The 17,104-nt window shown below is 47.5% G+C and overlaps 1 protein-coding gene across 2 annotated transcripts in view; it reads left to right on the top strand.

The window, feature by feature from the left end:
* Positions 1-2,088: 2,088 nt before the first annotated feature.
* LOC121005375 (oocyte zinc finger protein XlCOF6-like) overlaps positions 2,089-17,104 on the top strand; it is a 916,661-nt gene continuing 901,645 nt past the window's right edge. For both annotated transcript variants that reach the window (XM_040438071.1, XM_040438064.1), the window contains exons 1-3: positions 2,089-2,220; positions 4,414-4,537; positions 9,589-9,690. In XM_040438071.1, the coding sequence (XP_040294005.1) occupies positions 2,120-2,220; positions 4,414-4,537; positions 9,589-9,690 (327 nt within the window). In that variant the 5' untranslated portion in view covers positions 2,089-2,119. The remainder of the gene's footprint in view (positions 2,221-4,413; positions 4,538-9,588; positions 9,691-17,104) is intronic.

Raw genomic sequence — 17,104 nt, 5'->3', positions numbered from 1 at the left:
GAACCGCATTTTGCGTCCAAATATAGAATATGTTGTATCTTTTGCGAGAAGGACATATGGATGTGAAAAGCACAGGGATGTCTCCTTTCAGCATCCATATGTCCCTTCCGCAAAAGATAGCACGTGTCCTATTCTTGGCCGCAAAATGCGGTTCATAAAAAAAGAGATGCAACATGGATGTCGTCCGTATTTTGCGTATCTGCTTATTGCGGACCACAAAATACATATAGTTGTATGCTGTAATTAGGCAGGGCCATCATATGAAGGCAGAGACCAGAAATATCATAGTGCAGAACAATATACCTCCCCTGCTGAACTAAATACCATAGTACAGCACAAAATGCTGCCACCTGCGCCACAGTATTCAACTGTATTGCTGTCCATAGGATGTCGATACAGTTGACTTCAGGAGGGAACCTGCAGCTTTTGGCCAGGTGCGTAACAGAGAATCAGATAATTATGAGCCTGGTTTGCGGCCGTGAGGATGGCTTGGGTGGCCCTCCTAGGCATTGGTCCACTGGGAAATTTCCCTGTAGGGTCTACGGCCAGTCCACTCCTGGTCAGATATGAACCCGTCCTTACCTGTTTCGGGATGAGCTGCTTCTTTGGACACCAGGTGAGGCCGGCTCCGTTTTATTTTCTGGTACACTGTGTTCTGTACACAACCCTGAAGAAGCTCCTGGGATTTCCTATGCACTGATTTATAACTTCCAGCCTTTCTTCATAACTTTAACTGCTACAGGGCCCAAACTCAGAAGGGGCCTGCCGAGAAAGAGGACTAAAAGATTTTTATTGTCAGAGCCCCCACAACAGTATTATACAATGACATTATATACATGTAGGAAATGGATGGAGCGACTGCCGGACCTTGTCTGAGAATGTGATCTTGACTAGTGGCGGGAGTGAGGGTTGCACAGGAAGGAGGGTTGCTGGGGGAAGGGGGGCCAGTTCAAAAATTTGCTGTGGCTCCCAGTCAGTTCTAGTTATGCCACTGGTCTCAAATTACAATGTTTTCAGTTTACAATGGTCGTCCCAGAATGAACTAACATTGAAACTTGAAGGCCAATGTATACAGGATGCCTCATCTGCCCCCTTATATATAGGGAACAACTGGTGCTTGTAATTCTGTTGAATATTCATGGCTATAAAACAGGCTGCATATATTTCATGTCCTCCAGATTTGGACAACCAGTTTACACATGCGCTGAAGACTCCCATAAATAAACCACTTAAGGCAAAATACCGCACATATACGGCATTTGTGTGTAGGGGAAGTATGGAGCATCCACTCCATTGATGAGGGCTGCCGTCTTTGTAATAAAATTGACACACAGCCTGGGACTGGAGATAACTCAGATCCTGGTCAATTAACTTCTCAAATGCTGCGGTCAATATTAACTGCAGCATCTGAGCAGTTAGAGAGATGGAGGGGGGCTCCCTCTGTCCTCCAAGCAGAGCCCCATGGCAGAATTGCAGGGTTCTGATTGGTTGCTATGACAGCCCAGGGCCTTATGAAGGCTCCCAGGTTTGTCATAGTAGGCTGCTTGTTGAGCCATGTCTGCGGCAGGGCTTGACAGACAACCAGTAAAAATCACATATGCTGCTTAATATTTTATTGCAGTCTATGGTACAAGCGATCAGAGGATCAGATATTCAAGGGGACTAAAAATTATAGTAATTTTAAATATAAAATAAACTATAAAAAAGTAATTGGTATCACCAGGTTCAGAAATGTCCAATGTATACAAATAATTTTCCTGCACGATAAATACCGTAATGGAAAAAAAATAATATAAAAGTGCACAATTTTCCATTTTTTCATTACCTTGTCCCCCAGTGATCCAAAAGTCATCTGGTACCAAATGGTCATATGGTACCAAAATGGTACCAATAAAATCTACAGCTCGATCCTCAAAAAACAAGTGCTCACATCTCTGTAGACAGCTTTTCAGACTATAAGGCACATTTTTTCCCCAAAAAGTAGACTGAATGCCAATGACCCTTTCCATTAAGGAAGGGGTCATTAGCATGCAGGAGGCAGTGCTGTACTGGCTGTGCTCGCCCTCCCTGGTCTTTTTCTGGGCCCCTGCTCTGCACTCTGTCCTGACCACGTTGTGTGATGTCAGGTCACAGTGCAGCACGGAGCGAAAGAAGGAGTGCATTGTGGGGAGCGGTGAGTCCTGGATCTGCAGCGTGGCAGTGCCGTCCGGAGCAAGTGAGGTAAATTTATTTTATATATTTTTTAACATGTGGTGGGGGTCCGATCTAAGGATAGTGGGGTCTGATCTGAGGCTGATCTGGTCTGAGGTTGGGGAGTCTGATGGGTGGGTTGATCTGAGGCTGATGGAGGTTGGGGAGTCTGATCTGAGGCTGATGGAGCTTGGGGGTCTGATTTTGAGGTCTGATGAAGAATGGGGGTCTGATGGAAAATGTTTTTCTTATTTTCCTCCTCCAAATCCTAAGTGCATCTTATAGTCTGAAAAATATGGTAATAATATATGGTTATGGGTGTCTGAATACCTTGATGCAAAGAATTTTTTTTTTTTTTAAGGTTTTTGTTTTTTAAAGTAAATTTGCTATAGGTGTAATTATACTGACCGTAGAGGAAGATCATCATGTTATCCTTAGGACACAGTTAACACTCTAAAAACAAAACCCCCCAAAAACCACATAGAAACATAGAATGTGTCGGCAGATAAGAACCATTTGGCCCATCTAGTCTGCCCAATATACTAAATACTATGGATAGCCGCTGGCCCTTATCTTATATGAAGGATGGCCTTATGCCTATCCCATGCATGCTTAAACTCCTTCACTGTATTTGCAGCTACCACTTCTGCAGGAAGGCTATTCCATGCATCCACTACTCTCTCAGTAAAGTAATACTTCCTGATATTACTTTTAAACCTTTGACCCTCTAATTTAAAACTATGTCCTCTTGTAGCAGTTTTTCTTCTTTTAAATATTCTCTCCTCTTTCACCGTTTTGATTCCCTTTATGTATTTCAAAGTTTCTATCATATCCCCTCTGTCTCTTCTTTCTTCCAAGCTATACATGTTAAGGTCCTTTAACTTTTCCTGGTAAGTTTTATCCTGCAATTCATGTACCAGTTTAGTAGCTCTTCTCTGAACTCTCTCCAAAGTATCAATATCCTTCTGGAGATATGGTCTCCAGTACTGAGCACAATACTCCAAATGAGGTCTCACTAGTGCTCTGTAGAGCGGCATAAGCACTTCACTCTTTCTACTGCTTATACCTCTCCCTATACATCCAAGCATTCTGCTGGCATTTCCTGCTGCTCTATGACATTGTCTGCCTACCTTTAAGTCTTCTGAAATAATGACCCCTAAATCCCCTTCCTCAGATACTGAGGTTAGGACTGTATCACTGATTGTATATTCTGCTCTTGGGTTTTTACGCCCCAGGTGCATTATCTTGCACTTATCAACATTAAATTTTAGTTGCCAGATTTTTGACCATTCCTCTAGTTTTCCTAAGTCCTTTTCCATTTGGTGTATTCCTCCAGGAACATCAACCCTGTTACAAATCTTTGTGTCATCAGCAAAAAGACACACCTTACCATCGAGGCCTTCTGAAATTTCGCTGATAAAGATATTAAACAATATTGGTCCCAGAACAGATCCCCGTGGTACCCCACTGGTAACAAGACCATGGTCTGAATATACTCCATTGACTACAACCCTCTGGAATTGGAATTGTTTTTTCAGTTGCACCCCAAAAATATTTTTTTCCTGTTTTCCAGTGGAAAATGTGGTCAATACAATGATGCCATTAAAACATACAACTTGTCCCTCAAAAAAATAAGCCCCCATTATTCTACAGAGGTGAAGGAGGCCACATACAGTGCTGAACATGCTGTCATATAGCTTAAAGGGGTTGACCGACGTAGTTTAAATGCGGGAATGCAGGGCTTGGACTCCTGCTGGCTGATCAGACACAAGACTAAGGCAAGACACACACGAGCGAGTTCAATGAGAGAAACTCGCTACGTGTGAAAGTGTGAGTTCCGGTTCTGAACGCTGATGCTCTCAGAGACTGCATCGCACAGCATTATGTCAGTGTAAGGCTACATTGACACGAAAGTTGTGTTTTGCGGATCTGCAAAACACAGATACCGGCCCATGTGCGTTCCGCAATTTGCTGGGCATGGTATAGATCCATAGAATTCAGGAGTCCCCTAATTTGAATACAGAAGAAAAACTGTTTACTGACCTATAACAAATATTATTTGTGCTCATTGCTGCTTTGAAATTGTAGGTGTAGATAAGCTTCAGAAAGTGCCAAAAAGCACTTAAATGTTTCAATATGCATCTGGCTAAAAAATCATGAAATCATTTTCCTGTTTTGCTGCTCCTTCAGTACAAGGTATTACCTGTTGATGTCTCCTCACAGTTTCTGCATCAAGATGATGGCTGTCTACCTCAACAAACCATCAAGGGTAGACAAGGACAGAAAGGAGATGATCAGGAGTATATTAAACCTCACTCTGGAAATCATCTACCAGCTGACCGGAGAGGTGAGGGATTACATAATCTGACTTCAGTTGTCCCTATTACTATCACGCACGGTCAAGTCATGACCGGAGAGGTGAGGGATTGTGGGAATTGTCAGATGTTAATAAACCAGCTACATGAAAAATGGTTTCCCTAGACAGTCTGCTAATGTATATAGTGATATTTCTCAGTCTGTGTCCTCAGGATTACACAGTAGTGAAGATGACATTTGGTGAGTGTCCCACTCCTAGAAACTGTTCCTGTGTGTCAGAAACATGGAGCAGAAACCAGGGTCCTATCCTGGAGTGAATGTACCTAAGACAGGCACTCTGCATCTGAAACCACTCAGAGAGAATATATCCTGAATGAATAATATTTCACAACTACATTCATAATAAAACCAGTTCATAAACACAATTAAAAAAAATCAATGGTTAAAGTACATATAGGATGCTTGAGTAAATACAACAACGGTTCACACTCTTGTCAGTTTGGCAATGGTGCTCTGTCAAGTTGACTCGCCACTTCCAATATGGCAATTAGCTATATATAGCTGGAACAAAAGCTCTGCATTTGAAACCGACCAATGAGGGTATCTCTTTATATAACTAGATTTTTGTACTCGCCGTAAAATCAGTTTCTCTTCCGTTCATTGCGGGACACAGGCCTTGACCATGGGTATAGCTGTTGGCGCTAGGAGGCGGACACTTAGCACACAAAAAGTAAGCTCCTCTCTCTTCAGCTATATCCTTCCTGCAGGGACCAAGCTAATCAGTTTAGTGCAAAAGCAGTAGGAAAAGCCAGACATAGGAAAATCACATTATGTGCAAACCCAGAACCACACAGGCCCGAAAAGGCCCATAAACAAGAAACTGGATGAGAGCTGTGTCCCCCAATGAACGGAAGAGAAACCGATTTTACGGTAAGTACAAAAATCTAGTTTTCTCATCCGTCTCATTGGGGGACACAGGCCTTGACCATGGGACGTTCCAGAGCAGTCCCTGGGGGTGGGCTTAACTACAACCCCCCTGCCAATCGGAGAACCGCTGTCTGCAAAACTCTACGCCCCAAAGAAACGTCAGAAGATGCAAAGGTGTGCACTCTGTAAAACTTGGAAAAAGTATGCAAAGATGACCGGGTTGCCGCCTTGCACACCTGAAGGGCTAAAGCCCTGTGATGCATCGCCCAAGAGGCTCCCACTGCCCGAGCCGAATGAGAAGTCACCCGTAAGGGCGGGGCCCGTTCCTTAACGCGGTACGCTTCCACAATAGCCAAACAAATCCATCTGGAAATGGAAGTCTTTGACGCTGCCAGCCCTCGTCTCGGCCCCTCTGGAATCAGGAACGGGGAATCCGTCTGCCTGAAAGATGCTGTCTGGGACAGATAGATATGCACTGCACGTACCAGATCCAGAGTATGGAGCGACAGTTCTCGAGGATGAGACGGGTCCGGACAAAATGAAGTAAGAATAATCTCATTTAGATGGAATGTCGACACCACCTTTCAGCAATAAGGACTGCACAGAGCGAAGGACCTCCTTATCCTGATGGAGGATCAGGAAGGGTGACCGATATGACAGAGCCGCGAGTTCCGACACTCTACGGATAGAAGTAATTGCAACCAAAAAAGCCACCTTATAAGGCTACTTTCACACTTGCGTTTGGGGTTCCGCTTGTGAGATCCGTTTGAGGGCTCTCACAAGCGGCCCCGAACTGATCCGTTCATCCCCAATGCATTCTGAATGGATAAGGATCCGTTCAGAATGCATCAGTTTGGCTCCGTTCCGCCTTCATTCCGCTCTGGAGGCGGACACCAAAACGCAGCTTGCAGCGTTTTGGTGTCTGCCTGGCCGTGCGGAGCCAAACGGATCCGTCCTGACTTACAATGCAAGTCAATGGGGACGGATCCGTTTGACGTTGACACAAAATGGTGCAATTGCAAACGGATCCGTCCCCCATTGACTTTAAATATAAAGTCAGGACTCCGATCCGATGGTATATTTTAACTTGAAGAGTCCCCATCACTATGGGAACGCCTCTATGTTAGAATATACCATCGGATTTGAGTTAGATCGTGAAAACTCAGATCCGACAGTATATTCTAACACAGAGGCGTTCCCATAGTTAGAATATACTAAGAACTGTGTACATAACTGCCCCCTGCTGCCTGGCAGCACCCGATCTCTTACAGGGGCCTGTGATCCGCACAATTAACCCCTCAGGTGCCGCACCTGAGGGGTTAATTGTGCGGATTTCAGCCCCCTGATTGGGTGCTGCCAGGCAACAGGGGCCAGACCCCCCTCCCTCCCCAGTATTAAATTCATTAGTGGCCAGTGCGGCCCCCCTCCCTCCCCAGTATTAAATTCATTGGTGGCCAGTGCGGCCCCCCCTCCCTCCCCAGTATTAAATTCATTGGTGGCCAGTGCGCCCCCCCCTCCCTCCCCAGTATTAAATTCATTGGTGGCCAGTGCGGCCCACCTCCCTCCCTCCCCAGTATTAAATTCATTGGTGGCCAGTGCGGCCTCCCCTCTCCCCTCCCCCTAATTAAAATCACACCCCCCATCACTGGTGGCAGCGGAGAGTTCCGATCGGAGTCCCAGTTTAATCGCTGGGGCTCCGATCGGTTACCATGGCAACCAGGACGCTACTGCAGCCCTGGCTGCCATGGTTACTTAGCAATTTTAGAAGCATTATACTTACCTGCGATGTCTGTGACCGGCCGGTCGCTCCTCCTACTGGTAAGTGACAGGTCTGTGCGGCGCATTGCTTATAGCGCAGACCTGTCACTTACCAGTAGGAGGAGCCCCCGGCCGGCCACAGACAGCGCAGGTAAGTATAATGCTTATAAAATTGCTAAGTAACCATGGCAGCCAGGACTGCAGTAGCATCCTGGTTGCCATGGTAACCGATCGGAGCCCCAGCGATTAACTGGGACTCCGATCGGAACTCCCCGCTGCCACCAATGATGGGGGGGGGAGAGGGGGGCCGCACTGGCCACCAATGAGATTAAAACTGGGGAGGGAGGGGGGTCTGGCCCCTGCTGCCTGGCAGCACCTGATCTCTTACAGGGGGCTATGATACGCACAATTAACCCCTCAGGAGTAGGCCGTACAGAAGCCAATACAATAATGGCCCCGGTTGCTCCAGCAGACGCGCTCAGGAGGAAACTCCGCCCCCTCTCCTCTCCCCGGTCCCCGGTGCGTTCAGGAGGACGCCGCCAGTAGTAGGCCCCAAATGCAGCCGGGGCCTCAATTACCAATGGCCCCGGCGGCCCTGTGGAAGCGGCGATGAGGACCCCGCCGGACCAAGGAAGCGCCGCTCGTGCAGCCACACAGCAGGAGTAGCTCCACCAGGTACCATTTAAACATTTACCGGGCTCCCATTACCCCCCATAATACAGGGCGACCATCACATGGGGGGAGGAGAGGGTACTGGAGGGGGGGCACTGTGGGCAGTCTCCTACTCACATGTCCGAAGTTTTCTGCCCCTCTGGCTCCAGCCGGATCACCACCTTTGGTGTGCGGCCCCTTGGTAAGGGACACTACACTGGAAACCGAGGGGACTTTCGCTGGCGCGGCCGTGGTGATGCGCTTGCGGGCGGGAGACAGAGGTTTTTACAGGAAGCTCTGGTCCTCCTTTTCTTCTAGAGAGCGGGAACGAACAGGGGGTTTGGGTGACCCCCCTGGTCTCCCGTCTCCTGGGTGGGAGTGCAGGCAGTTTTTACCCGGACTGCCTGAAGCTTCCCGCTAGAAAAAAAGAGAGACAAATTTAGTAAATCAGCAGACCTGCAACGCAGGAAGGTCTGCCTCCTACAGACACTAAGCTAAAAACTGATTAGCTTGGTCCCTGCAGGAAGGGATATAGCTGAAGAGGGAGGAGCTTACACTTTGTGTGCTTAGTGTTCTAGCGGCAACAGCTATAACCATGGTCAATGTCTGTCTCCCCCAATGAGAAGGATGAGAAAGACATTTATTATAACACAATTTCATTAAACATTTGCATAAAATCTCTTCAGAAAAAATATATAAAAAATCATAAAAATAGAAGATGGAGAAAAAAGAAAAGAAAATTAAAAATACCGTATTCAATTGCAATATCGCACTGTAGGTTATATGGGCAGTAGATCCACTGATCATTTCTTGAACAGCAGAAATTCATACAACAGCCGTCTAATGTGTATGTGATTGGTATCTATTGCGCATACAGCCACAGTTGCATCCCATGGTACATATCACATTTGCATATTGCTACGGTAGGATATAGATAGTAGTTTTTCTTCTTTCTATTTGTTAATATAAGCAGGCAACGATTCTGTTTTTAAGCAGTGTGCAGGGATTCTGTTTTTAAAGGATAACTGTCATGTTTTCATCAAAAAATCTATTTTAGCATATGCTACTGCTGCAGCAGCATTATGAATAAAGCAATCTTTAGTTTCTTCACATACCGCCATTTTCCTTGAGTTTTCCCCTTAACTACGGCTGTCTTGAATCCTACAATATGATCTTTTCAAGATGGCTCCTCTGCCAGTTCTCTGAGGCCAAAACTGCCTTCCCTTACTTCCCATACACACTTGCTGTTGCAAGCAGCTTCCTGCCAGCCAATCAGATTGGATTACTGAAAGACACGCCTCCTCACTCTGAAGCCTAATGCAGGCATGCAGTGTGAAGGACCACCCCTCTGTCTTCTGTTTACATTAAGTTGGGAAACAGATGAGCCCTAGCAATGGTCTTTTAATGGAGCAGTGGAAAGGGACATGAGACATTAATGAAAGCTGTTATTATAAGGTAATTACAGTTATCCTTTAAAGATGAATAGTCTGCGCTACTTGCGCTTAGTAAGGCTGTAAATATAATAAGTCTGTTGGTTTGTTCAATGCGGCAAGATAGTAAAGCGATACATTAGAATGTTCCTTATTTATATTGTTTGATAAGGAACATTCTAATGGTTTCAGATGCAGAGTGCCTGTCTTAAATACATTTAGTTAATTGAGTATTTTGACGGGGTGAGTCCAATTGACAAGAGCACAATATCCAGAATAACAAGAGGGTGAGCCGCTGTTCTTCTTTCTGTTTAAGTTACCTATCATGGAGGTGCCTTACCACTCAGCGATAAATGAGGACAATGGTCAGAAGATCCTAGAACTCTCCAACCGGATCATTGAGCTGCTGACTAGAGAGGTGAGACCTGCTGGAAATGCTGAAATATTTTACCAGGGACTCCAGCTGTGGTGAAACTACGACTCCCAGCATGCACACCTTATTGGTTCTTCTAAGAACCTATATAGATGTGAATGGAGCATGCTGGAAGTTGTAGTTTCACCACAGTTGCAGTGCTTGAGGTTGCTGACTCCTGCATTATACAAAAGGGATGGGGAAGGGGTGGGGGGGTGATCATGAAGGGAATTTTTTAAATCCGTTTTTCTTAAGCCTGCGTTGCCATATTATATGCCAAATATATCAAATGTCACACTTTGTTCGATAAGTTTGGCAGATAAAAAAAAAACAACCTTTAGTCTGGAGAAGTTTCTCTAGTTTTTTTTGGCTGCCCTCATACTGGAGTAAGATTCCATTCTTTTTTGCAATTGTTTTAAAAATGAAATTGCACTTGATAAATCTAACATAAACCTACGCCCATTTACCCACCCATTCTCCAAAAGTGGTGAGAGAGGTGTAAATCATAAACTTTTGCACAAAAATGGTCTGTCAAAATGTGCTACTTTTTTTTTCACATTTGGGCGGATTGATAAATCCGCCCAAATGTGTCTGGATGATTGATGACTGTGTCTTTATGTGTGCTTCAGGTTCCTATAAGGTGTCAGGATGTCACTGTCCATTTCTCCATGGAGGAGTGGGAATATTTAGAAGAACACAAGGATCTGTACAAGGATGTCATGGTGCAGGACCACCAGCATTTCACATTACCCGGTATGAAGAGAATCTGATTTATTGTAACGCAGAGAACACTACATTCTCTCATCATCAAATTAGCACTTACAGAGAATGTATTCAGTCACTGTTTGCTTTCCCTACAGACAGATCCAATAAGAGTAATCTACCAGAGAGATGTCCCAGTCTCGTCTCTTTCCAAGACTATCCAGGGAAAAGTCATAATTGCCCACAGAATTCTCAGGTAGATGAATCTCCTACCAAATATTCTCTTCATTGACAATCTCATTTTATTATCAAATATCTCTATCAGTCCACGGTAAGAGTACTCTAGGAGTTGTGCACCACAGTTTTAAGGATACACATGCTACTGGCCATGCCTCTGTCACTAAGGGCTCATGCCTGCGGCCATTGGTGGGCCATTCCGTGCATTGGGGACTGCAATTTGCAGTCCTCAACGCACGGGCAACATCTGTGCAGATTTAGACCCATTCAACTTTAATGGGTCTGTGATCCTTCCTCACCGCAAAAAAATAGATCATGTTCTATTTTTTTGTGGTACAGAGAGAAACTCCACAAGTTCCGTGCTTCCATTCTGCACCAGAACTTCCGGATTGTGGACCCATTCAAGTGAATGGGTCCGCAGCCGTGATGCGGGGTGCACACGGCCGGTGCCCGCATGGAGCAGAATTTTAACCAAGGCTATATTAGTAAGTGCCATATAATCATCTTACAGACACATTGGTCAACAGTAACCAGAAATTGGCCAACCCCTTTAATATCCAGAGCACAGTATAACATGATGGCAGTTGAAGAGCTATTCCGATTTTAATTATTAAATTTATGTCTTTAAACAGTAAGAGATCAAACTATTTTCTAATTTACATCTATTTAAAATTTGCTCGCAAAAAAAAAATGGTACAGTCCATTTTAGTCCTGCAAAATGCATCCGTAGGAGAGCTAGATAGGACTAAACATGGCATGTGTACAGTCATGTGAGCCGTGGCTTTCAGTTAACTGCCCAGGTATCTAACAGGTGAATAGTAGTGTATTGAGGAGCAGAACATACAGTATAAAGTAAATATAGTATTACTATCTGCAGCAGGACCTCATGTCTGTCACTGTTAGGGTCCATTCAGACATCCGTAGAATGGGTCCGGCTGCGAACCCTTTAATTTTCAATGAGGCCGAAAAAGATGCGGACAGCACACTTCCGGTTCGCGGCTCCGCAAAAAAAAAAATAGAGCATGTCCTATTCTTGTCCGCAGCTGCGGACAAGAATAGGAATCCTTTACTAAGTGGCGGCGATGTGCGGCGTCAGGGTTTTACGGTCCGCACTATGCGGACCGCAAAACACTACAGACTTCTGAATGGACCCTAAGTGTAGAAGCAGATCTGTGTGTGTGCTGTTTGTTTGTTTTTTTTTTATTGTTTTTTTTTACAGTAATTTTTATTAACAACATGACAAAACTTAGAGACAAGCAGCCATTTTACAAATCACTACAGACACTACAAGCCCCCTGCTCCTTCCCGTTCTCCAGAAGCAAAGGAGGACCAGAGGTTCCTACAAAGCCTCTATTTCCCGCCAGCGTTTGGATCACCACAGCCGTCCACCGCAAGTCCCCTCTGTTCTGGTGTAGCGTCCCTCCTCAAGGGGCTGCACAACGAAGGTGATGATCCGGCTGGAGCCAGGGGGGCAGAAGACGCCGGACAGGTGAGTATATAAAAGAAAGAAGAAGAAAAAAAGAGGAGGAAAGGAAATTGGCCCCAAAGTCCTCCCCTCCCCAAGTTAGCATGAGGGCTCAGTGGCACATTGGCTGCGCCTACTCTGCAGCTGCACACCACAGCGCATCCTCCTGCTGCTTCCTCTGCGTCATTTGCGTTGTGCCGCTGAGATGCACCCCGGGGTGGAGTTATCCTCCTCTGTTGAGAGCATCGCCGCTTCCTGTTCGGCGCGGTTCCGGAGCCGCTGGGGCCATGGTTGATGGAGGCCCCGGTTTCTGGGCGGCCTGCTACTACAAGGCCCCCTCGCGGCTTATTTTTCCCCGGCCGACGTCTTGGTTCGGGGAGGTGCCAGAGATGGAGGGCTGGCGCTGAGGGCCGGCATCATTTTGGGGGCGGGACCTGTGTTCTCCCTAATCCCACGCCAGCAGCTGAGCAGAGGGAGAGTGGGCTCCGCCCACTTCCGGGATTTAAAGCACTTGGTGGGACGCTGGTGTTGCTGCTTGGAGGGACACAGGCTGGGTAAGCGCTGTTTGTCCCTTTTTACAGGGCCTAACCTTCCCCTCTTCCTCATTTAAGCGCCAGGGTTGTCATTATGTCTGAGCCCAGGTCCCAGGTCCTGAAGCAGGTGGTCCCTTCGGTGCGTCATTTTGCCTGTGCGTAGTGCCGCGCAAAATTTCCATCCCCTCAGTCAGACTCCCCCTGCTTTGCGTGTGCTGCTCCACCATCAAATGGCTCGGCTCCGGACCCGATGGTTCCTGCACTATCCTCAGTGGAAGAGGCATGTTTTGAGAAGGGGGAGTCAGATGAGGATGGTGTCTCGCCGGAGGGTCAGTCGTCCAAACTGTCCTCCATGGTGATCGAGACATTGCAGGTTGAGGATCCCACACCATTGTCTTCCAGCTCGGGTTTTTCCTTTAGAAGGTCCCATCGCTCGCACAAATGTTTCCCCAACCACCAGGAGTTTGATTCCTCTCTTTTCAAGGAGTGGAATTTCCCTTTTACCTTGCCAAAACGATTAAATGTCCTTTAGCCTTTTCCGGAGGATGTGACTAAGAAATGGTCATCCTCGCCTACAGTGGACCCACCAGTTTCTCGCTTAACTAAACATACTACCTTGCCGATTTTTCTGATATCAAAGATAAGAAGTTAAAAGCATTTGCAAAATCTGCCTTTGAAGCAGTGGGTACAGCGCTGCAGCCGGTGTTTGCCTCTACATGGGTGAACAAGGCTATGGGAGAGTGGGCAAGTAATTTACGTCAGGGTCTCAACTCGGGAGTCCCCTCGGAGGAACTTGCAGATATGGCCCTGCAGCTCTCTCATGCCAGTGTGTATATTTGTGAAGCATCTTTGGACGCAGCCAAGCTTATGGCTGGTTCGTCAGCCCTGTTGGTGGCTATTCGCCGTACCCTATGGATCTCCTGCTGGGCGGCAGATAATGCTTCAAAGCGGACCCTGACGGCCCTCCCCTTTACTAGCAGCAGACTTTTTGGTAAGCGCCTGGATGAGATCATTTCGGACGCTACAGGTGGTAAGAGCCCGCATTTACCACAGAACAGAGCGGTCTATAATAGGACAAAAAAGCGGAAGCCTTTTTTTCGCTCCTTTCTGTGTTTTTCCAGCCCCAACAGGGCTTCTGACAAGTCGGCCACGGATTAGAAGCGCAAACCTTCCTTCAAGCCTCGCCCTTCTTGGCGTTCCCGTCAACAGGGCTCCAAGTCCTTTAACCCAAGAGCTCCGCTGCATGACAGGCGGCTCCGGGCGCCCTCTGTTTGGGTGGGCGGCCGGCTTAATTTGTTTCTGCATGTCTGGCTTGCTCACGTCTCGGATGCAAGGGTGAGGGAGGTCATTGCAGAGGGCTACAAGCTGGAATTCAAGTCCTCCCCTTCGTCCCGTTTTTATTCGGTCGTCTCCTCCGGCCTCTCCCTCAGCCGCAGATTCCTTTCTTCAGGCGATTCGCACACTGCTGCAGCAAGGTGTGATTCTTCCGGTTCCTGTTTCGGGGGTTTTACTCCAATCTCTTTGTGGTTCCCAAAAAAGAGGGAACTGTCCATCCCGTTCTGGAACTCAAGGCGCTCAACCGTTTCCTTCGCGTCCGCAGCTTCCGGATGAAATCCCTGAGGTTGGTCATTGCATCTATGGAACCGGGGGAGTACCTGTTCTCAATAGACATCAAGGATGCTTATCTTCACGTGCCTATCTGTGTCAGTCACCAGAGATTTCTCCGATTCGCAGTGGGTCTATTTCACTTCCAGTTTGTAGCCCTCGAGTTCGGCCTGGCCACGGCTCCCAGGGTCCTTGATGAAAGTCCTGACGGCAGTCATGGCCCTGCTCCATGCCAGGGGGATCGTAGCGATCCCTTACTTAGACGACTTCCTGGTGAAGGGTCCGTCATTCTGGGTGATGGCAGACAGCCTGAACATTGTTCTGGACACCCTGGAGCGTTTCAGATGGATCATGAACAGGCAGAAGTCTTGTTTTCATCCATCGCAGCGGTTGACTTATCTGGGAATGGTACTCGACACATTTCAGGCCAAGGTGTTCTTGCCTCCGGAGAAGCTCTCCGTCTTTAGATTCTCCCCTTGTTGCGGCCAGGTCCGATTCCCATTCGTCGCTGCATGCGGGCTCTGGGTCACATGGTCTCTGCCTTCAAAGCAGTTCCCTTTGCTCAATTCCATACCCGAACGCTTTAGCGAGCCATTCTGTCCAGCTGGGATCGCTCCCCAGCCTCCCTGGATCGGTCCATGCGTCTCACTGCCCAGGCTCGCCGGGCCCTTAGATGGTGGTTGGTCTCTCCGATGTTGATGTCGGGCCGCTCGTTCCTTCCTCTCTGTTGGAAGGTGTTAACAACGGATGCAAGCCTCAGGGGTTGGGGGGGAGTGTTGGAAAATCGCTCTGTTCAAAGGGTATGGTCATGCGAGAAACGCGTCTTGATCCCAGCAAGTGGGCTCTTCACCCGCAGGTCTTTCGGGACATCTGCAAGAGGTGGGGTCAGCCGGATGTGGATCTCATGGCCTCACAGTTCAACAAGGTCGAGGACTTCGTCGCACGATCCAGGGATCCCAGGGCCCTGACACGCTGGTGATTCCGTGGAGTCAGTTCACGTTTCCTTACGTGTTCCCGCCTCTTCCTCTCATTCCACGTCTCCTCCGAAAGATCAAGTCCGAGAGACTGCCCGTCATTCTCGTGGCCCCAGATTGGCCGTGCCAGGTGTGTCACGCATCTCTAATCGCCCTTCTCGCCAACGAACCCTGGCATCTTTCTCTTCAGGAGGTCCTTCTGTCGCAGCGGCCAATCTTCCACCTGAATTTAGGGACGCTACATTTAACGGCATGGCTGTTGATGCCGCCGTACTAAAGTCTCTGGGTTTTTCAGATGCGGTGGTGCAGACCAATATTCGGGCCAGGAAGCCGTTGTCTTCCAGAATCTACCACCGGACCTGGAAGTCCTACTTTAGTTGGTGCGAGCGGCATCAGCTGCCTCCCGTTCGGTTCTCTTTGCCGCGACTCTTGGCTTTCCTGCAGTCGGGCATGGATTTGGGGCTGGTTCTCAGCTCCCTCAAAGGGCAAGTTTCTGCTGTCTTCATTCTTTTTCAGCGGAGTTTGGCTTCACTTTCGGCGGTTCAGACTTTTCTGCAGGGTGTGGCGCATGCTGCTCCCCCTTTCCGTTCTCCGTTGGATCCTTGGGATCTTAATCTAGTGCTCAACGCTCTCCAGTCGTCTCCATTTGAGCCCTTGCAGCACGGGTCGCTTCGCTTCCCGTCTCACAAGGTGGCGTTTTTGGTGGCAATCACGTCCATCCGTAGGGTGTTGGAACTCGCAGCTCTTTCATGTCGGTCGCCTTTCCTGATCCTCCATCAGCATAAGGTGGTCCTTCGCCCTGTGCAGTCCTTCCTGCCGAAGGTGGTGTCGGAATTCCATCTAAATGAGGAGATTATTCTCCCTTCATTTTGTCCGGGACCGTCTCATCCTCGGGAGCGGTTGCTCCATACCCTGGATTTGGTACAAGCCATTCGAGTCTATCTGTCCCAGACAGTATCTTTCCGGCGGACGGATTCCCTGTTCGTGATTCCAGAGGGCCCAAGACGAGGACTGGTGGCGTCGAAGTCTTCCATTTCCCGATGGATTTGTTTGGCCATTGTGGAAGCGTACCGCATTAATGGCCGGGTCCCACCCTTCTGGGTCACTGCTCATTCGGCTCGGGCAGTGGGGGCCTCTTGGGCGGTGCAGCATGGGGCTTCGGCCCTTTAGGTGTGCAAGGCAGCTACCTGGTCCTCTTTGCATAATTTTTCCAACTTTTATAGAGTGCACACCTTTGCATCTTTTGACGCTTCTCTGGGGCGTAGAGTTTTGCAGACGGCGGTTCTCTGATTGACGGGAGGGTTGTTTGTTATGCCCACCCTTGGGGACTGCTCTGTAACGTCCCAATTGTCAAGCCTGTGTCCCTCAATGAGACGGATGAGAAAACTACATTTTTGTACTTAACGTAAAATCGGTTTCTCTTCCGTTCATTGGGGGACATAGCTCCCACCCATTCTTTTGTTTAGGGGCCTTTTCGGGCCTGTGTGGTTCTAGGTTTGTACATAGTGTGATTTTTTTTTTTTTGGTATTGCTTCTATTACTGCTTTTGCACTAACTGATTTAGCTTAGTCCCTGTAGGAAGGGTATAGCTGAAGGAGAGGAGCTTACACTTTGTGTGCTTAGTGTCCGTCTCCTAGCGGCAACAGCTATAATCCAATGGTCAAGCCTGTGTCCCCCAATGAACGGAAGAGAAACAGTTTTTAAGGTAAGTACAAAAATCTAGTTTTATGCCAAATTTTAAATATGTGTATATTAGAAAATTGTATGATTTCCTATTATATAAACAAAAAATGTAAAAAAAAAACTAAATGTTGTTAAGAACCACTGATCATGGCATTGCGATATTTGATTTACAAACTGGAACAATTTCATCCAGGGTGAAAAACTGATTGATCTTAATGCTG

The sequence above is a fragment of the Bufo bufo genome, chromosome 6 (genome assembly GCF_905171765.1).
Source record: "Bufo bufo chromosome 6, aBufBuf1.1, whole genome shotgun sequence".
Lineage (NCBI taxonomy): Eukaryota > Metazoa > Chordata > Amphibia > Anura > Bufonidae > Bufo > Bufo bufo.
The sequence above is the reverse complement of the archived record's forward strand: the minus strand, read 5'-3'. Positions and strand labels throughout refer to the sequence as shown.